Source organism: Maniola hyperantus, chromosome 15 (assembly GCF_902806685.2).
Source record: "Maniola hyperantus chromosome 15, iAphHyp1.2, whole genome shotgun sequence".
NCBI classification, from domain to species: domain Eukaryota; kingdom Metazoa; phylum Arthropoda; class Insecta; order Lepidoptera; family Nymphalidae; genus Maniola; species Maniola hyperantus.
The window spans coordinates 2,277,089-2,298,799 of record NC_048550.1 but is presented as its reverse complement, the minus strand read 5'-3'; the positions used below and the strand labels follow the sequence as shown (position 1 = coordinate 2,298,799).

The 21,711-nt window shown below is 39.3% G+C and overlaps 2 protein-coding genes across 2 annotated transcripts; both read right to left on the bottom strand.

Moving 5' to 3' along the window:
* Positions 1 to 1,276: 1,276 nt before the first annotated feature.
* LOC117989259 (venom carboxylesterase-6-like) lies at positions 1,277 to 9,355 on the bottom strand. Its single transcript, XM_034976608.2, has 10 exons — positions 9,104 to 9,355; positions 8,006 to 8,102; positions 7,107 to 7,292; positions 6,366 to 6,551; positions 5,857 to 6,047; positions 5,334 to 5,502; positions 4,504 to 4,688; positions 3,330 to 3,480; positions 2,413 to 2,536; positions 1,277 to 1,762 (listed from the first exon to the last, which is right to left on the bottom strand). The coding sequence occupies exons 1-10, from the start codon at positions 9,305 to 9,307 to the stop codon at positions 1,573 to 1,575; spliced, it is 1,683 nt and encodes a 560-aa protein (XP_034832499.1). The 5' UTR covers positions 9,308 to 9,355; the 3' UTR covers positions 1,277 to 1,572.
* A 2,921-nt stretch (positions 9,356 to 12,276) lies between these two features.
* LOC117988998 (venom carboxylesterase-6-like) lies at positions 12,277 to 20,907 on the bottom strand. The gene is made up of 10 exons (XM_034976297.2): positions 20,703 to 20,907; positions 18,976 to 19,072; positions 18,396 to 18,581; positions 17,968 to 18,153; positions 16,893 to 17,083; positions 15,782 to 15,950; positions 15,081 to 15,265; positions 14,403 to 14,553; positions 13,544 to 13,667; positions 12,277 to 12,535 (listed from the first exon to the last, which is right to left on the bottom strand). The coding sequence occupies exons 1-10, from the start codon at positions 20,892 to 20,894 to the stop codon at positions 12,346 to 12,348; spliced, it is 1,671 nt and encodes a 556-aa protein (XP_034832188.1). The 5' UTR covers positions 20,895 to 20,907; the 3' UTR covers positions 12,277 to 12,345.
* Positions 20,908 to 21,711: the final 804 nt, after the last annotated feature.

Genomic DNA, 21,711 nt, shown 5'->3' with positions numbered 1-21,711 from the left:
AGCGTTGGACACCTTAGCTGTCCAGCTTATGCGGAGCATCCTGCGATACGTCCACATTTCGAAGGCTCCGATCTTGTTCCGCAGGTCCTCCACTAGGGTCCATGCCTCACAACCATATAGAACTACGGGCCAAATGTAGCATTGTAGGAGTCTGATACGGAGTTTTAGAGACAGTTGGCGACCACAGAGAACTTTCTTCATCTTCATAAAAGATGTGCGAGCAATTTCAATGTGAACCCGGATGTCAGTGTCACTTTCCCACGAGTCTATTAACCATGACCCAAGATATTTGTATTTGTCAACTCTCTCCCAGATGTTATGTCCGATTTGTATTTGTGACGGCAACTGTGGTTCCCTTGAAACAACCAAATACTTTGTTTTTAACTCATTCATGCTTAACCCTATACCCTCATAACAATTAATAGAAGATAATTATTAAACTTGTATTTTTGTTTGCCTATAAGAGATCGCTTAGATAGGTACCTATTAGCGATAAGGCTGCAATTTTGTTGTTTATTATATTATTTTGCTGTTATTTACTTATTGTTAATTTCTTGTTATCTGGTTTATAGCTATAATTAAAGTATATAATTAATGGTATTTCAAATACTTGAATATTTTATTTCTTACATTATGAGAACCACTCCAAAATAGGTCGATTCCGAAAAACCCTACGAGTACATCAGTCTTTGTTACAAACGCAATTGTTGTGATTGGCTGAATTTAGGCTACTCTTTTTGCAACAATGCATTGTAGCCAATTATAGTGAGCGAGGAACAACCAATCAGAGGCATTTCAAACGTGACATTGTAGTTATCATTCTACCGCAATACCGAATCCAGATTCAAAAAGACTAATAAAATTAATTAAGAAACTTCTGTATTATGCTCTGGTGGGAACAAAGAACTTGCATGTAGGTACTGCTACGTAGAACGACTTCTAAAAGACTAGGTATACCTACCGATTTCAATTAAACTCAGGACTTTTAATAGTTCGGTGCGATCAGAAACGATCTCATGGTTTTCATAACTTTACTATAAGTATATTATATTTTTTACGGGAGCCACCTATTCTGAACTGACTCTTACAGCCTCTTACAGCTTAAGATTGAGTTAAAACGAGACAAATTTATGTTAAGTAATGATTAAGCGACTCTGAGTGCGGCAGTAGGTACTAATGTGTCTTAATCAATTAGTATTTAACAGAACGAGGCCTGGGGTGGACCGATGCGATTGTTGAAAAGAAAACAATGTGATTTTCTAATTGATTTATTGCATATAGTACATAATAGTTCAATGATTTATTGGATGAAAAACAAATGCCCTAGAGGTCGGCTTTTCTGGGTAAGTAAAGACTCTGTTCTTGACCAGTATATAAAATTTCGAAACCTTTCATTTTTAACATAATAAGAATATGTAAGTAATTAAGTAATAAATAACAAAATTAATATTTTTTTATTAAATTTCCCGACCAATATTTCTAAAAAGTAAAAATAATTCTGTATGGAGAAGCGCATACTTGAATTAATAAATACTTAGTATTAATACCACTGATTTTTGGAAATAATTAAAGTCAATCTCTTCTGTTCCCGCGGTAGTTTTCATTCTCGTTGAAGCCGAGGCTGTCCCAGAACGCCTTGTTTCCGAAGTTTGCTGTGCAATTCATCTCTGTGTTCCTAGGTCCAGCTATCTCGAGGTAGTTTAATCCAGCTTGTCCCGGGACGACTTTCGACCATTCGGAGCAGCCTGGAAGTTCTGGGACTCTGGTAACAAAAGAGATTAGCACGAATAAATAAACCAACAATTTTTAGCTATAGGTAGAATTCACGGCTTTCCCGCGAATTTTCTCTGGCGCAGTGGTAAGCGCTGTTGTCTAAGTGGGAGGTCACAGTTTCGATTCCCGGCAGGATGAATTGATAATTTCTAAATCCGCACTTGGATAGCGTGGTGAACTAAAGCCAAAACCTTCTCATTCTGAGAGGAGAACAGAGTTCAGTAGTGAGTCGGCTATAGTTTGAGAAAAGAAGAAGAAATTGTCTTTGGTCTGGTCTGGTTATGACCACTATTACCACCGGCAAAGCGATATTTAGCGTTCCGTTACGATACCGTGTAGAAATCGTCAATCGATAAGAGGTACAGACTACAGGCACCCATACCCCTTCCAGTTCCAAGATAGTCTGCTTCCATTTTAGACTGCATTATCACTTACCACCAAGTGGGATTGCAGTCAAGAGCTAAATTGTAATGGAATAAAACAAATCCGATGTGGGCCAATCGTACAACTATAGACTTTAGTAGGTAGGTCTCAAACCTACCCATTGAGATAAACACTAATGTGTGAACTGAATTTCATGAATATTGTTATTTTCAAGTGTATTTTACAAAAAATTTCAGAATAAAAAAACAAACCTACCCCTTGCTCGCGTAGCTGTAAATCATATCTAGAAGAGCTTCCCTCATCTGTATATCTTTCGGTCGGTATGTTTCGTTTGGCAGATATCGCAGGACAAGGTTCACGTCGTCTGAATGTGCCACACCTGAAATAATTTTTTTTTTTATGTGTTTGAAGTAGCTATATCTACTTAATTAATTCTTTGCTTTGCTGGTCGAATACAGTACGCGACAGAAACTAATGTATTAAAGTGTAATGTATGTATAAAGTATTAAGTTTTATTGAGTTTTTGATTGCCACCTTCGCAGCGGGCTCTACGGGCGGCGGCGCGCGCGGCCCGCAGTCACAGCCGCGGCGCGTGCGCGAACTGACTCCCTTGAAAAAAGGACCCCGGATGGGTTTTAAACTAGTCGGGCTAACGTCGACTAGACACGTGAGTACCTACAGCCGGGATAGATATTATTTATAATGGAAATCACTCACGGTAGTTTAAACGCTAAAATAGTTTTTGATTGGTTATTATTCAAATGAGAGCCAAATACGTGTGTATGGAGTGAATGACGGACAGAACCCCCTGTGTTTGATTGCATCTATGCTTTACTGTATTGGTACGGAACACAATAAACGGGAAAGAAAATTTATTAGTACAGTACGCGGCAGAAAGTACTGTATATCGGCCTTTAGAATGACATTTCAGCTTTGTATGGCGTTGTCTCTACCACTCATACCTATATGACGTTTTGTCGGTCTCAACGACAGATACAATGATATTCGAAAGGTTGATGTACATTAAAATTTGATGTATAACAGTTTGCACTCAACGACAGTCAGTCAGTAATAAACTAGCTACGGAGCTATACGGTTGTGTTATTTCTTACGTACCAGCTACCTACCTACATGTCAACATTACTTTCTGCCGTGTACTGTAATATACTTACCATAGTTGATTAAATTTTTGGCCATTACATTAGAGAAGCTGTATTGCCAGCTGTATGAGAAACGGTACACATATGTCGGTTGAAGGGACCTTAGGGCGTGAATTTGAGCTAGTTTGCCGACACCCACCACAAACAAACGGTCTCCAAGGGCCTAAAGAATTAAAATGGTTTTTTTAAATGAAAATATTACAATAAAACTTAAAGCTAGCCTTATCTTATTATAAATCATGCTCGCGTGGAACGGTGCCAAGACTACTGGCTGCATACGAAATTATAATAAAGATCGTAAGATTTGAAAACAAAAACCTTAAAAACCTACTATTAACAGTAGTTACAGAAATGAATACTTATATAAGTATTTCAATCAATATTATGATGAGACTCCAGATAAAGGTAAACCCGCGGGGCGATTGTCTAAAACCTGCATCAATCATTATTACAATCTCAATTGTTCTGATTGGCTGAATTTGTGCGATTCTTGTTGCAACAATGAGCAACAATGCATTGTGGCCAATAGTGAGCGAGCATTAACCAATCCGAGATGATTGCGATCGTGACATTGTAGCTGTCAAACAACCGCGGTAGGGCCACCGAAGTACCAACCAATGTTGACCGTCATGCGATAACAACATCTAACAAATCAGACAACGATTGAATGAATGAATACTTCATATTGTGCAATCAATTGATCTTATTCCAATATATTGATATGTAATGATTAATGAATATACCAAATAAGTAGGAAACACTAATTTGAAAAAATTACAAAGCATAAAAACATCGCGAGCAAAAGTGATGATCGAAATACTTAGTAACAATTAAGTAAAACCAAAAGAAGTAATAACTGAGAGCGCACGATAATGTTGTCGGCTAGTCTCCGTTGTGACCTAAATTCACGGGAAAACATTCTAGCAAAGAAAATTGTCCGTCGCGCGTCGTAGCGAAAACATATGCAGTACAAGCGAAAAAACAAGCGAAGCGAGGAATATTGTTAGGTATTATGTGTCATAAGACTCGAAGGTTGCCGATGGCACATGCCGTTTTTAACCGACTTCCAAAAAGGAGGTGGTTCTCAATTCGGCCCGTTTTTTTATGTTTACTATTGCAATACCACCCTTTAAACATTTTTAAATTGAAATCGAAACTGTTCCAAAAAAAATATGCAATCCTTTACTTGAACAAGTTCGTCAAATGTGGCCTGTCCAACTGGTCTGCCGTTTAAGTACTCCTGTTTGATGTTTCTAGCGACTCTGGCACGCTGGTTAAGAGGCAAAGTGTCGTTGTACTCGAAAATGTTGCTAGCCAGCTCTTCCCATCTTGCCTCCAGTTCGGGTAAGATGTTTGGGCGTTCCTGGTAAGCTGTAGAAAATATTACAATTAAATGGACAGTAGGTACATTACATCTACAATTAAAATATACAGCAAGTGTGGTGAACCCTAATTGGGACAAGGTATATCAGTTGATCCTTTGTTAATGCGGTGATAGCCTAGTGGTTAAGACAACCGGCTTCTTTTCGGGAGGTCTGGGGTTCAATCCCGGGCACACGCCACTAACTTTTCGGAGTTATGTGCGTTTTTAAAAACAATTAAATATCACTTACTGTAACGGTGAAGGAAACCATCGTGAGGAAATCTGCTGAGACTGAGAGTTTTCCATGTTCTTAAAGGTGTGTGAAGTCTGCCAATCTGCATTGGACCAGCGCGGTGGCAGACTATGGCCTAAACCCTTCTCACTCTATGAGGAGACCTGGCTCAGTAGTGGGCCGGTAATGGGTTGATCATGATGATGATGATATCAGTTGATCTAAAAGCTTCCCGTTCAAAACTCCTCAGTACCTAAAGTCCAAAATCATCGAACAGTGCGTGTTACCACATATGAATCCGAAACAAGATCGCTAACTATGAGCCCCACAAAAAAGGTCAGAATCAGCGAGTTTATTGCAGACCAGACTGGATTCTGGAAACATGCTAGAACAAAGAAAATAAATACAAACTTCCTCGTACCTGCAGCAGGATATAATCCTTCTTCAGAAACCACAGAGGTTATAAGTGGTACTCGCTGCATGGCACCAGCTTGACTCGCGAAGTAAGGGTATTGTGTGAGGAATGGATTCTTCACATTTGGAGCCTCCACTGTTGGAACGAATATAGTGAACCAGTTGACTGTCCAGTCCTAAAATATTTGCTGAATTTTAGGCATTTTGAAAAAAATGTGATTGCAGACTATTTTGGTTACACGTAAAAAAAGTAAATGGAAACGCAATTGTGTTGTTGGGAGTCATATGGACAATTCACTATCGGTACACTTAAATGGGGTAGAAAATAAATAAATTACGAATGAACCCTAGCTCATGCACGGCATGTTTTACAATGCTACTTGCGCAATGTCCAAGATATTCCTACTCTCTACCTATTATGGTTCATGAGATATAACCTGCTGACAGACAGACAGACAGACAGCGGATGCTTAGTAATAGGTCCCCGTTGGCACCCTTCGGGTACTGAACCCTAGAAATATAAAACTTACAAACATCTGAACTTGAGCGTTGACTAAAACTTCCCCAGGTCTGGTCTTCAGGCACTCAGCCATATCGCGAGTATTGTCGGTGGGACAACCGACAATTGAGGCAAGCTCTTTGGCCTTTTCCAAAGGCTTAATGGCATGTGCCCACGATGAAAACGCTGAACCGCTGAACGCAATTCCTCGATGGAATGTACCTGGGAATTACGCAAATGACATAAAGGGGGTAGGTAGTATTTAGATGAAGTACAACCTGACACGTGTTTAACGTGGATCAGAAGAGGTACGAGGTTCAAGATAGGTGGATAGGTATTACTCCTGGGTTTCCCTGTGTGCATGACGAGTCCTCGTAACTGGTTCTCGTGATAAAAGTTGGAGCAGTGGAGTATTCAGCTTTAGTCACGTTAAGTTGAGCACGTCTTGTCATCAAAGTTAACTAAAAGTCCTTAGTAGTTACATATGACGTCAAATATAATAAGCTTGAAGGCAATAGACCTAAAACTAATATTTGGTACCTCTCGAAAGCGGTGACAGATAATGGTAGTGTACACTAGCACTACCAGCTGAACAGCCAGTGAGTGTGATACTATCAGGGTTTCCGCCAAAATTGATGATGTTATCTCGAACCCACTTCAAGGCAAAGGACTGGTCCTTTAGACCAGCATTGCCTGGTATCTCATCATCACCTGTGCTCAGGAAACCTGAAAAATAAAGGGTTGTTCTAGTCTTAGCACCTACTTCATGTGTACGTGACATTGTATGTCTATCATAATGGATAGGGCTATTGAACAAACGAAATGGCACCGACTCAGTGGTGCTTTAAGCACCAATGCAACCTCAGTGACGTCTGGATTTCAAACTGGTCGTTCATTAGTATCTAAGTGGTGGCGCTGATTTATTTGCTTCCAAAACCGTGAAAAATTATGTTCGCTTGACCATATTTTTTTTTTGTGTTTTACCTATAATGTTTTATTTTTTGTTTGTTTTTTGATGATGTGATGTTTATCTTACGGGGGTGACATAGTCAGCTATGACTCAACCCTCAAAAAAAAATAAAGATATAAAAAAAAAAAAAAAATGACCATATTTTGTCATTTATATCGATGCTATCATATCATGTTTTTAATCTGAAAAGCGAGCAACTGAGCAGACAGGTCATCTGATCTTAAGAGATTACCCATGATTGTCCCTTGAAAAGGATGGCAGTGCTGTGATGTTTAGTATTTTTATGAATATTTTTTGTACAACCAATTTACCTAGTGGTCCTAAACGATAGTTGACTGTGACGACGACTAAATCTCTGTCCATCATGTGGACACCATCATACTGTCCTCCAGCTCCGTACATGAAGGCTCCACCGTGGATGAAGATTACCACAGGTAACAGAGCATCGGCTTTTGGTTTTGGTGTGTGGATGTTTACGAAAAGACAGTCTTCACTACCTGGAAAAACAAATGAATGCAATGATATTATATGCAATGATAAAAAGGGAATGGTTTGCCAAAGTGACAACAGCGTGAGTAAATTCCAAGTTTCTTGGTAGTTCTTATCGATCTTTCGACCTCAAACTTTAATAGCATACTAGCTTATCCTAGCGACTTCGTCCGCGTGAACTTCACAAACTTTGAACCCCTATTTCACCCCCTTAGGAGTTGAATTGTCGAAAACCCTTTCTCAGCGGATGCCTACGTCATAATAGCTATCTGCATCCCAAATTTCAGCCCGATCCGTCTAGTAGTTGAAGCTGAGCGTTGATAGATCAGCCAGTCAGTCAGTCACATTTACCTTTTCTATATTTAAATTTATATATTTAGTTGGATATATTTGAGTATTAATTCATGTAGTGTACCTATAATAATTATAACGAGCGAGCACAAGGAATGCCGGTGTATGGAAAAACCTGATCAGGTTTTTGTGATACACCGGAATTATCAGTAATTTAATTGTATTTAATTGTTAGTTTTTAAATAAATAAATAAATAAAAATAAATTTTGAAGATAAGTTAATCTAAAGTAGTAATTATTGTTTCATAAGCGAAAAGCAACCGCTTATCTTTAACTGCAGGGTGCTAAAATAAGCCAGTAACCCTCCTCCGCTAACTTATTGTTTGTCAAATAATAACAGATCCTGAGCTGGAGGAAGAAGGAAAGTTACCAATGATATCGTCAAAGACGGAATTGTACTGAAGACATGGGGAGAGTAATCTTGAGGCATTCCATACTCCAGGCCATGGCTTTGCGGCTTGCGGCTCCTAAAAATAAAAACTAACCTATTTGTTCTTTGTATCTTGGAGTTTTTAAGAGGTCAAACGAGATGGACAAAATTTGCCCGAGGCTGAACTATCCCTATTACAAACGCAAAACGACATGCTACTTTTTTTCTTAAAATAGAAGATTTTTACTATTAAATGGCACATATATCCTCTCTGTACATTTATTAAATGGCACATATATTACCATCTCTGTACCACGTTCTGGTGCACGCGTCCATACAATTTTTGTCCATCTCCTTTTTGGCATTGTCATTGTAAATACCATTGAATATAAGTTTGGGAATGAGAAGTAAATAAGTATAGTACGCGACAGGTCGAGATGGCAATCGGGGCGGGAACACCCCGCGCATCCGCGCAGCCCCCGCGCTAATCCCAGTGCAGGCGAACGCGGCAGACGTGAGGGTGAGCCGGCCGTTCCCCCGCTTCATACGCTGATTGCTATTTCAACCTGTCGCAGAATTTAATAATAAAAAAATTGTACTTGTACTTGAACCGGTGATAGCCTAGTTTTCGGTTTAAAGACATTTATTTCTCAATAAAGAAAACAACAGTTCACTTATATATCGAGAATTACAACTTTTTACATTAATTAATTACTTACATTGTGTCACAATCTAGTACTTAATATTATCTAATTTTTTTTAATTTTAAGAAATTAAATATCATTTAATTTCTTAAAATGATGAAGGACAACATCGTGAGGGAACCTGCATTCCTGAGAGTTCTCCATAATGTTCTCAAAGTCTTCTATTGTACCTACTATTGTCGTAACTACTCCTAGCACACGCTTTACGCTTAGATGGAGGGGAAAGGGGAATATTAGTCATGATTAACATGGCTAATATTCAAAAAAGGTATAGGTATGTGAAGTCTGCTAATCCGCATTTGGCCAGCGTGGTAGACTAGGGTCAAACCCTTCTCATAATTGTACTTAACACTGATCAAAAAGTAAATAAATTCATTTCCAAATCATTACTTACTCGAAGTCTATATTTTCCGATCGGCGGCCGTGCGTAGGGTACACCGAAAAAGCTTACAAAGCTTCTGCCATTTGTGGAAACTCTCCTGATTCCCTGCAAAATACCACTGGCCACCCGTACTTTAGGACCTTGGGTTGCACTTTGACTACTTACTATTGCAACTATTGCAACTATGAAAATAATCGTTAGTTGTTTAAAAAACATAATAATTTTGAAATTAAAAAGCTTGCGCTTGCACCAAACCTTGCGCAGGATTAAAATTAACGACTGCACTGATGTCTTTTATAACTTTTGTGACCGGCAGGAACATTTTCAAGATGTAAGTTACGTACATATCACTTTGACACACTCACTCATACCGATTTTACTTGTAAAGAAAAAAGAGACAAATATAAAATTCTATGCTCTATTCTACTCAAATGAGGCCAAAATTAGGCAGTGTAATAATATAATAGATTAGAATTATAATATTAATTACCTATAGGTATACAAACCAAGTACTGTACTAGGGATGTCAAGTTGCGCATCGATATAATAATTATTTTATGGAAAGAATCATTTTGGCTGCAGCCAAACTGATTCTTTCCCTAAAATAACTACAGCAGCCAGCGGAAATTCAACCAGTATTCTTGGCAACATTCCACAAAACGATTTGTACAGTAATGATTATATTAGCTAGCCTACTGTAGCGTATTTTTTTTTTTGCTTTTTAGTATTTTTTTCAAGAGATCGAGCACTATAGGTACCAGGTAGAGTAGGTAGCTGTGAGCACTGTGCTATTATTAAGTAGGTAATATTTTTTTTTATTTTTTTTACATTCCATTATTCCTAAATCCTAATAAAAATATTTATAGACAATTCCTACGAGCATGAGGATTCGTACCTAATACACCAAGAAAATTTTTGCTTTTAGACTAAGTAAAGTATTAATTTTAATATACAGCAAAAACTCCGTAATTTTAATTATTAGAAATACCAAGTTTTTGCTTATAATTATGTTAGCTTGAAATCTTAGGTTGCACTATTTTCTCGTTTTTCCCGCCACATGACGTCACCATAAGCGAATAATAAATTATCTTTGTTTGTGTCTATTAAAATATATCGCCTGGTTCGGGAGGCTTCGGCCGTGGCTAGTTACCACCCTACCGGTAAAGCCTTGCCGCCAAGCGATTTAGCGTTCCGGTACGATGATCCATCTTAGACTGCATCACCACTTACCACCAGGTGAGAAGGGCTAACTTATAACTAAAATAAAAAAGAGTATCTACTACTATATACTAAACCTATAGTTTGTGACACTTGTAACTTACACTTAATCAAAAGGTACGGCAGTGCCCCCGCCAAGACGAGCCAAGCTAAAGGACGGGGCACTACGTTCCTTTTCTCGAAGCTCCATATTTCAGGGTGTTAATAGATAACAATAATATGAGTACATATACAGGTATTATGCAAATGATGTTTATTAATTAACTAGCTTCAGCCCGCGGCTTCGCCCGCGTGGCCTACAGGAAACAAATGCCAAATTTCAAGTAATTAATATCAATAATTAAAACTGTCCCATACAAACTTTCATCCCCTATTTTACCACCCTTATGGGCAAATTTTCCAAAAATCCTGAAACACGTATTTCTTCATTTGTGACAGAAAACCCAAATACCAATTTTCATGCAAATAACTTGAAAAATGACGAACTTTCATACAAACTTCCATCCCCCATTTAACCCACTTAAGGGTGGAATCTCAAAAAATCCTTTCTTAGTGGATACCTACTCTTTACAAAGAATAGACCCTCCAAATTTCATGTCTTTAGGACCAGCGGTTTAGGCTGTGCGTTGATATATATGTCAGTCAGTCAGTCAGTCAGTCAGTCAGGACTTTGAATTTTATATATATAGAATTGTTACTTGTTATCAATTTACCCATTACACACATTACATTAGGTTGACGAACCGCAAACAGTCGGCAAATATAGAAATAATTACAGTACCTAATCGTTATATTATGTAAAAAAGTGATGATGCCTACAATATCATCAACGTGCATTCAGGTTATTTCGCATGCAATAGGTCCTGAGCTAAGGCTTAAATTGCCTAGGTAGGTACCTAATTGTAATAGGGGAGTGCATCCTCCAGGATGACCCCAGTGGGCGTCGCGCAAAAGAGGCTCCGACGCACGTTCGTATGGCCACCGAGGGGTTTTTAGTGGGTAGAAATCCCACATAACCCGATCTCTGCTCAAAGAGATCGGGTATCTTGAGAAGATATCGCACTGGCACTGCCAAGGGTCACTGGTAAAGATCTCTCATAGAGATAAGTGCATCCCTATTCCCTGTCCACTTTTACTCTCTTTTTCTCTTTATTGTAAATGTTTTGGCACAAAAAAAAGATTTATAGAAAGGTAAGAAAAAGGTACCTGAATGTGATGCTGGCGCTTTCTCACGCTGCATTTTTATGTAGGTACCTAATTTTGGTATCATTGTTTCTGATTTTCGCTGATATAGTTCGTACAAAATGACTCCTCACGCGCCATTTTAACTCTATGGGTCAACTGTCATCTCAAAAGTACGGTTCACTCAGGTTCGTTCACCTTTAAAATAAGGACTAAAATTACTTTTGACATGATTGACACATAAAGTCAAAATCAACTCAACTCAATCTACTAGAGGCAAACTGATTGTTAAAAGAAACCAATGTTTTAAGGGTTCCGTAGCCGAGCCGAGCCGAGCGAGAGACACTTCCAAAGTGGTAAAATGTGTACCCCCCCCCCCCCCCCTGTAACTTCTAAAATAAGAGAATGATAAAACTAAAAATAATATATGATGTAGGTACATTACCATGCAAACTTCCACCGAAAATTGGTTTGAAAGAGATCTAGTAAGTAGTTTTTGATTTATCGTGCAAAATGTCGATAAAATACGATTGTACTACGGAACCCTCAGTGCGCGAGCCTGATTCGCACTTAACCGGGTTTTTTAAATTGATTTATTGGAGGAATAATACACTGGGTTTCAGCATTTCGGGGCTAGGGCCGAGGCCGGGGGCCCTGGCGTATGACTCACGTATCCTTATGGTGAAAACCACATTTTGAACATAGTAGGTAGTGGTACCTACTTAAAGATTTTGTACAAAGGAAACAAAAGGAAAGCATGATAGAAAATTACACTTTTCATTAAAGAAGACTTTAATTGATAAATAAATATATTTTATTCCACTTATTAGAACACATTTTGTTCAAGTCACAAGTCAATTTCTTCTGTTCCCGCGGTAGTTTTCATTCTCATTGAAGCCGAGGCTGTCCCAGAAATCTTTGTTTCCGAAATTTGCTGTGCATTTCATCTTCAAGTTCATAGGTCCAGCTATCTCGAGGTAGTCTAATCCAGGTTTTCCCGGGACGACTGTCGACCACTCGGGGCAGCCCGGAAGTTCTGGGACTCTGATAACAAAAGAGATTAGTTTTCACGCATTAATAAACACAATATTTAGTAAAAAATAAAATAAAAAATATTCAATGAAACTTTTACAAAGTAGGTAGTTACCTACTTTTGAATCCTCAAATGCATCTATACTGGTTCGGAATGCCTTTCCTAGTTTTCTTTAAGGTTTCGTACCTGAACTTCTGAAGGGTGCCCATTGAACCCTATTACTAAGCCTCCGCTGTCCGTCCATCTGTCTGTCCGTCTGTCTATCAGCGGGCTGTATCTCTATGGCTCATGAACCGTAATAGGTAGAGCGTTAAAGTTTTCACAGAGCGTGTATTTCTGTTGCCGCTAATAACAACAAACAATAAAAAACCAAGATGGCGAATTTCACGATGGCCGCCATGAAACTACATAGTGTTTATATGTATCTTGTACTATGGTACGGAACCCTCCGTGTGCAAGTCCGACACGCACTTGAGTCACCAGTTATAGGTGAACTATGGATTTAAAAATCGTTTACGGCTTGCCCACGAATTTTCCGCTATGAAGCGAGGGCGGCGCGGCGAGCAGCGAAAGTAAAGCAAGCAATGAAAATTAAAAATTAAAATGAAATAGCCATTCAACGAGGTAACGCAGCCAGCGTCCGCCACTCTGCCTTGTTACGGTGGTTTAGATGAAATTTTTGATTTATAATTTTAATATTTAATTGTTATAGGCTTAAGTGAAATGGAATGAAAATAAATGTATGAATCACGTAAGCACGTACCTACTCAAACTACAGACCACCACCATAGACGCCTAACAGCCAGACACCCCCAATCGCCAAGCGTAGGCAGTTGCTTAACATAAAAGTCGGCCCATGCCCGTTCGATACCCTCACGATACCCTCATTCCGTACATGATTACGTGACTCTCCTGTCCCGTCGGTCCCCCGTCCCCCCCAACATTTTACAATTTTGTTTTCATGCAAAACATTACATATGCGTACTCTTGAGATTGAATTATCTGTGACTCAAACTCACCCATTGATAGCATAGCTGTGAATCATATCAAGAAGTACTTCCCTCATCTGTAAGTCTCTCGGTCTTGACGTTTCGTTTTGCAGGAGTTGGAAGACTAGCCTAATGTCATCTGCATGGCTCACACCTGAAATAATAGTATATTTATTTTTACTACCTTATGCCCGCGACTTTATTCTTGTGGACTATAAGACAAATTTCAAACGCCTGTTTAGGGGTCGAATTTGTAAAAACCCTTACTTAGCAGATGTCTACGTCATAATAGGTCCATGCTATTTGAGCTGTGCGTTGATAATAATAGATCAGTCAGTTAGTCACCTTTTCATTTTACATATTCACACTAGCGTATTCCCGGACTACACAAATTTCAAACTCCTGTTTTACCCCCTTTGGAATTGATTTTTAAACATCCTTTCTAAGCCACGTCACGTAAGTCCACGTCATAATAGCTATCTCCATGCCAAATTTCAGCCCGATCCGTCCAGTACTTTGAGCTGTGCGTTGATAATAATAGATCAGGCAGTCAGTCACATTTTATATATTTACATGAACAACAATCGTCCACTTACAATTTTATTTAATACTCGTAATATAGTCTAGAAAGAGGAACACATAAACGGCGAAAGTAAGTAATAAGTAATTACACTTACCATTCTTCTGCTTCTTCTCCTTCTAGTGCCATCTCCTACCGGAGGTTGCTAATCATTAAGGCGAACTGGATTTTGTTCACCGCTGCCTTAAACAGTGACCTTGTACTCATGTTGAACCACTGGTTCTTGAGCCAGGACGTCTACAGCCAGGTCGACTACGTTGGCCTTTTGTCATGCCTTGTATTATAAGCAGGTCATATTTTTACACTTACCATAGTCGTTAAAATTTCTGGCCAATATATTGGAGAGGCTGTATTGCCAGCGGTATGAGAAACGGTACACGTAGGTCGGTTGAAGGGACCTGAGGGCGTGAATTTGGGCAAGTTTTCCAACATCCGCCACGAATAAACGGTCTCCCTGGGCCTATAAAGAAATAAAACAAAATTATAATAATAATCCTCATATCAGCCCCCCTCACGAACTTCAGCACGGACCTCACAGCGGTCCGTGTGGGCCGTGGTCCGAAAGAACAGCACGCAGTCTCAACCGCGTCGTGTCGCGAGCCCTGTGAACTCCAGATGGGTTTGAAACTAGTCGGGCCTACGTCGACTAACCACGTGACAAGATACACCTGGGATCATCTACCTATATTTATATAAGTATATAATTGTATAATAATAATTACCTATATATATTTTTTTAATCCCTTGGGAACTTCAATTTTCCGGAATCAAAAGGAGCCTATGTCCTTCCGTGGGATGTAATAGCTTGCATCCCACGGAAGGACATAGGCTACATTACTCTACACCAAATTTCATCAAAATCGGTTAAACTGTTAAGCCGTGAACAGCTAGCATACATACATACAGACAGACAGACACACTCTTGCATTTATAATATTAGTATGGATATAAAAAAGGTAAAAGTGAACAATTAAGCCCCTTGCTTACTTGAACAAGTTCGTCGAATGTGTCATTTGAGACTGGTCTGCCGTCCAAGTACTCCAGTTTAATCTGTTCAGCGACCATGGCACGCCGGCTGATGGGTAAAGTGTCGTTATACTCGAAGATGGTGCTAGCCAGCTCTTCCCATCTTGCCTCTATTTCGGGTAAGATATCCGGCTCTGCTTGGTAGGCTGTAGAAAATATTACAATTGAATGTACATTAGGTACAACAATGATAATAATATATAGCAGTTGTGATGAATCATAATACGGTATTTTACTCCAAGCGAGAAAACGGGCCGAATTGAGAACCACCTCCTTTTTGGAAATCGTTTAAAAAAACTGAAAATGTATAAACTATTACATCCCACGGAAGGACATAGGCTACTTTTGATCCCGGAAAATTGAAGTTCGCACGGGATTTAAAAAAAAAAAATTATTATTATATAATTATATACTTATATAAATATAGGTAGGTGTATCTTGTCACGTGGTTAGTCAACGTTAGCCTGAATAGTTTAGAACCCATCCGGGGTCCTTTTTCAAAGGAGTCAGTTCGCGCACGCGTTGAGACTGCGCGCTGCGTGCGCCGCTGCCCGCACAGCCCGTTGTGAGGTGACTTGCGGTGTGCGGGGGCGTCCCTCCGCCTCATACCTTGATTACTACTCGACCTGTCGCAGACTATACAAATACAAATTTCCTCGTACCTGCAGCAGGATATAATCCTTCTTCAGAATTCACAGAGGCGATGAGTGGTAATCGCTGCATTTCGCCAGCTTGACTAGCGAAGTAAGGGTACCGAGTGAGGAACGGATTCCTAGTGTTTCGTGACTCCATTGTTGGAATGAATATGGTGAACCAGTTGATTCTCCAGTCCTAAAATGTTTGCTGAACTTTAATAACCTAAAAATGAACAAAAACTGTGAACTTACAGTCGTTAGAAATTTTAAAGTGAATATACTCAAACCACCTATAATTGTATGTTGATGGTCCTGTATCTAGCTCCTGTATCCTGTATAAGCTGTGATAGCCTAGTGGTTAGGACGTCCGCCTTCTAATCGGAGGTCGGGGGTTCGATCCCGGGCATGCACCTCTAACTTTTCGGAGTTATGTGTGTTTTAATTAATTAAATATCATTTGCTTTAACGGTGAAGGAAAACATCGTGAGGAAACCTGCATGCCTGAGAGTTGTCCATAATGTTCTCAAAGGTGTATGAAGTCTACCATTCCGCACATGGCCAGCGTGGTAGACTATGGCCAAAAACCCTTCTCACTCTGAGAGGAGACCCGCGCTCTGTAGTGAGCCGGTGATGGGTAGATCATGATGATGGTCCTGTATCAGAAACTTACATGCAAATGCCGGCAATAACTGTAGCTACGAAATGAAATGTGCGAACGCATGGGTACCTAACGAACAGACTGATAAGCAGACCAGATTTTGTCTTTTTGTGCTAGGTATTTATATTTCTGGTCGTGAAATAAAGGGAGAATAATATTGCTGCTAATCCTGATAATCTTACATAATATTGGCCGACTCGGATAACCGTTTCCACGAGAATTCCAAATCTATAAATACTGCTTTAAAAATTGTGCGGATCATAATTTTTCAATTTCAATCAAAACATAAAAAATTAGTGACCACCCACGGCTTTGACCCTATGAGAATTTCCAAAAAATTTGGCACTTTTCCTTGTCCAAATTATAAAGGAAACATCAGTTGTGTGCAAAATCTCCGCTTTCTAGGTCTACCTACCTAAGGGTTTGGGTGGGTGTTGATGATTCAATCAGTGAGTGAATTAGATCTTTTATACAACTTACAAACATCTGAATTTGGGCGTTAACTATAACTTCTCCAGGTCTGCTCCTCAGGCACTCGGCCATGTCGCGAGTATTGGTGGTGGAACAACCGACAATTGAGGCAAGCTCTTTAGCCTTTTCCACGGGCTTAATGGAATATGTCCACGATGAAAACGCTGCACCGCTGAAAGCTATTCCTCGTTGGAATGTACCTGGGAAGTACACAATATGCATTTAAAAGTAGATATAGTCCGCGATAGGTTGAGATGTCAATCGGGCTATGAGGCGGGGGGATGCCCCACACACCCGCACGTCACCCGATCTTGCCCGGGTCAGCGCGGGGCCTGTGCGGGTGTGGGCGTTTCCCCGTCTCGACCTTTCGCGTACGTATATGTACACGAGTAGATATCCCTACTATAGATAGTATTTACCAGTCAGTATAGACGGGAGATATGATAACATACTAAAAATTTCACTCGGGTTTGCCCATGTGGATAAAAATTGGAGTTGTAGAGTAGGTCTGATTATCATGTCAGCTTAGATCTATTAAGCAGTCAAGCACTTGTCATTGAAACGAACTTATCATCATCTTTATATGTCATAATAATATGACGTATCCGAGACATGGTAGCTAACTATGGGCCTTAAGAAAGCAGAGTCTGGAGTCTGGACTCAAGGCGAAAGAGAAAGCTATTTTCTAGAGTTTCTCTGCGTGATCAAATCAGAAATGAGGATATCCGTAGGAGAACCGGAGTAACTGACATAGCTCAACCGGTTGCGAAGCTGAACTGGCAATGGGCAGGGTACGTAGTTCAAAAAACCAATAAGCGTTGGCCTCTCAAGGCACTAGAATAGCGACCTCGCTCTGGAAAGCCCAGCGTTGGAAGACCCCCCTAGACAGGACTAGGACAGAGGACATCAAACGAGTCGCAGTCTACTATCTACGTCCAGCAATGGACATCTATCGGTTGATCATGATGATATTGACATAATATGTACCTATGACTTTAAATATGGTGTATATTTAAAGTCCTACATATACATTGAAGGCAAATAGACAACGGAGGCATAGTGAACTATGACTGAAGTTTGGCACCTCTGGAAAGTGGCGATAGATAATGATAGTGCACACTAGCAGCACCAGCAGAATTGCCGGTGAGTGTGACACTGTCAGGATTGCCGCCAAAGCTGATGATGTTATCGCGAACCCATTTCAAGGCGACGGACTGATCCTTTAGACCAGCGTTGCCTGGTATCTGTTCGTCGCCTGTGCTCAGGAAACCTGAAAAAGAAAGAGTGGTTCACGCCTCTTTTTTCTCAAGAGCTGCAATTCTTCAAGTGTTCATTGTACTCTTCAAATTTATATGCTTGTTTGTTTATTTGGTGCCAACTTAAAGTTAATTTAAGATCTTATGATTATTTTTCGCTTCTCAGTTACTGTTTTCGTTGGTTTAATTTTTTGTTACAAAGTTTTATTTAATCTTTATTTGTAGAACCAAATTAACAACAGTAAAATGAACTTACCTAGTGGTCCCAAACGATAGTTTACAGTGACGAAGACTAAGCCCCTGTCCACCATGTAGATACCATCGTACTGTCCTCCAGCTCCGTACATGAAGGCTCCACCGTGGATGAAGATTACCACAGGTAACAGAGCATCGGCTTTTGGTTGCGGTGTGTGGATGTTTACGAAAAGACAGTCTTCACTGCCTGGAAAGCAAACGAATAAATGGTTTGGCATAATAGACAACAGCAAACGCCAATTATTGATTGCAATGGTTGTAAAGGTTAGACCAAAGCAATTCGTCTCTTAAACAAGTACTTTATATTGCTAGGTGTTTTTCTTCCCTAATATAGTAAGTATAGTTACTAAAAGTTGTTAGTAATAGTTCCGTGGCAATATGCTGAACTTTTATCGGGTCGTGTTCACACACACACACACACGCACACACACACACACTCAGTTCATTCTGGTACTTTTTCTGCTTGAGGTTGCCTGTTTATCTTCAACTAACTAAGAGCAAGTAATCCTCTTCTATTAACTGCTCGCTTGTCAAATAGTTAAATATTTAAAACAAACAGATCCTGAGCAGATGAAACTTACCTATGATTGCATCTGGAACGGGATTGTATTGAAGACAAGGGGAAAGTATCCTTGAGGCATCCCATACTCCTGACCAAGGTTTCTTAGCTTGCGGCTCCTAGAAATGAAAGGTTACTTAACTACTTTTTTATTTATCTTTATTTATTTTTTGTTAAACATTTTTTTTATTTAAAGTATTACAAAAAAAACTTAAAGCTAGCCTTATCTAATTACTACTCAAATCATGTCCGCGTGGAATGGTACCAAGTATACTGGCTGCATTTCTGTGCTAGACAGCCAGGCTGATCCGCAAAGAATGAGCCAACCCTTCCGTCACCAGATAAGGTTAACGCTTAAAAGTGCACTTTGTCAGTGACAACTTTGTATCTCGAGATTGGGAAGGGATAAAATTTTAGGAAGTCTCGGGTACAAAGTTACGCTTACCAGTTTTGAAGGCGGGCGGGACGCGAAAAAAATAATGGCGTGACATTAAGTATCTGTGTGTTATAGCTCAAATATAATGCACATTATGATAATATTATGATTTAGCCATAGGTAAATTAATATAAAACAGGATCTAATTGTCTGTACACTACGTATGTAGATGTAGGTATATGTTTATAAAGGTGTTTAGCCTGTACAAACAAATATTTAATACTGTTGTTAGCAATAAGTTATCTTGAAAAACTGTTGCATAACTTTTTTGTTATTATTATAAAAATAAATGACATTCAAAAATCAATCAATCAATGGCGTGACAGTTGAAACGCAGTTCAACTTTTTCAACCATCGTATACACTGATCAACGTTGTTGATAGCCTAGTGGTTAGGACTTCAGCCGTCTTTTCGGGTTGGCGAAGTCGATACCGGGCACGCACCTCTAACTTTTCGGAGTTGCTCGTATATGTGCGCTTTAAGCAATTAAATATCACTGGTTTTAACAGTGAAGATAAGATGCAAACAACTGCATGTCTGAGAAGTCTCCTTAATGTTCTCAAGATATGTGAAGTCTGCCAATCCTCACTTGGTCAGCATGGCGGACTACGACCTAATCCCTTCTCTTCTAAGAGGAGACCTGTTCTCGATCACTACTCGGTACTGAGCACAAGTTTCCTCTTAGAAGAGAAGGGTGATCATGATTAGAATTAGAATTAGACACAATCAATTAATTTACAAAACCACTATAATCTATATATAAAAGGAAAAGGTGACTGACTGACTGACTGACTGATCTATCAACGCACAGCTCAAACTACTGGACGGATCACGCTGAAATTCGGCATGCAGATAGCTATTATAACGTAGGCGTCCGCTAAGAAAGCATTTTTCAATATTCAACCCCTAAAGGGGTAAAATAGGGGTTTGAAGTTTGTATGAAAGTCTGTCAGTTTTGAAGTGTCGATAAAAAACTTTTGTAGTTAATATTTTTGCAATTAGCAGTAGGTATGACATATTTTATTAAGCTTATGTTAAAAATCAAACCTAAGGGTGTAAAATAGGGGTTTAAAATTTGTGTAGTCCACGCGGACGAAGTCGCGGGCATAAGATAGTAATTAATAATCAGTAAAATAATATGTGTAAACAAAAACAACACAATAGATAGAACTGCATTAGTCGCGTCGAAACACTGCGTCGCAATTCTATCGCCCATCCCTGGAGCAATGAAACTTAACACATAATTGATTAAAGTGTAAATATAACTATTTGCTAGAGATTACAAAAAAAAAAAAAAAAAATGCGATACTTACTCGAAATCTATATTTTCCTATCGGCGGTTGGGCGTAGGGTACTCCGAAAAAGCTTGCAAATGTTCTGCCTTTTGTCGAATTTCTCCAGATTCCCTGCAAAATACCGTTGGCCGTCCGTACTTTGGGACCTTGTGCTTGACTTCTTACTATGGCAATTAAGAGAATGATCGATAATGGTTTAAGAAACGCCATATTGAAACTAAAATATCTGTGTCTGCGCCAGCCCCAGGCGCTAGATTGAATGAGGATTAGTGATAGGTACATGTTATATTATATATTATATATTTTATCCATAGTTCAAAATTTATAGGGTGGTAATAAAACCGGTTTTATACTAATGATGATGATAATGATGATGTTTGTTTAATTGTTACTATCAATTAGTTATCTGTTTTACGAACCGTGAACAATTAGTATTAACTGACTTCCAAAAAGGAGGTGGTTCTCATTTTGGCCCGTTTCTTTTATGTATGCACATCAGTTATTTGGGGACCGATTAGCAAAATATATTTTTTTATCAACAGAAGGATGTTTCCGTGGTGGTCCCATAGAAAATTCTGGATCCAACTCCTCAATCCTGATGCTGCAGGGTTAGGCAGGCAGGGAGGCAGCTATTAAGACTCTAAATAGCTCAACTACTAATATGCTGAAATACTTAACCTCCCTCCGCCGCACCACACAGAAACCTTAAAGCGATCAGCAGTTCGTGTTTGAGAAATCATATAACATGGCAAAACCACATTGAAATAAAATGCTCAAGAAAGAAAAATACAAAAAAAATAAAAACCGATATACAAGATACAAGAGTTAATACATGTAGTTCCATGATAATACTTTTAGGTGCTGGTGCCAATTAGCTTTAGCTTCGCGAATCGTCTAGACTCATTGAAATAATCAGTCAGTGTCTAGACTTCATATTTTTATGAGAGGTGGGAAGGAGCCTCTTCCTGATCTTGTTCCAGTTCTTGCTGATCTTCCCTACTACTACGTTGTGACGTTGGGGTTTTTT

What these genes read in the sequence shown, in the direction of transcription:
- LOC117988998 (XM_034976297.2), bottom strand. Translation starts at nt 20,894, where the DNA reads ATGGCGTTTCTTAAACCATTATCGATCATTCTCTTAATTGCCATAGTA. An exon ending in TCTATCGCCACTTTCCAGAG is followed by an intron (nt 17,084 to 17,967) that starts GTGCCAAACTTC and finishes TGTACTTCCCAG; the next exon opens with GTACATTCCAACGAGGAATA. An exon ending in CACAGCTATGCTATCAATGG is followed by an intron (nt 12,536 to 13,543) that starts GTGAGTTTGAGT and finishes TTTTGTTATCAG; the next exon opens with AGTCCCAGAACTTCCGGGCT.
- LOC117989259 (XM_034976608.2), bottom strand. Translation starts at nt 9,307, where the DNA reads ATGTTTTTTAAACAACTAACGATTATTTTCATAGTTGCAATAGTTGCA. An exon ending in ACGCTCAAGTTCAGATGTTT is followed by an intron (nt 5,503 to 5,856) that starts GTAAGTTTTATA and finishes CAAATATTTTAG; the next exon opens with GACTGGACAGTCAACTGGTT. An exon ending in TACAGCTACGCGAGCAAGGG is followed by an intron (nt 1,763 to 2,412) that starts GTAGGTTTGTTT and finishes TTTTGTTACCAG; the next exon opens with AGTCCCAGAACTTCCAGGCT.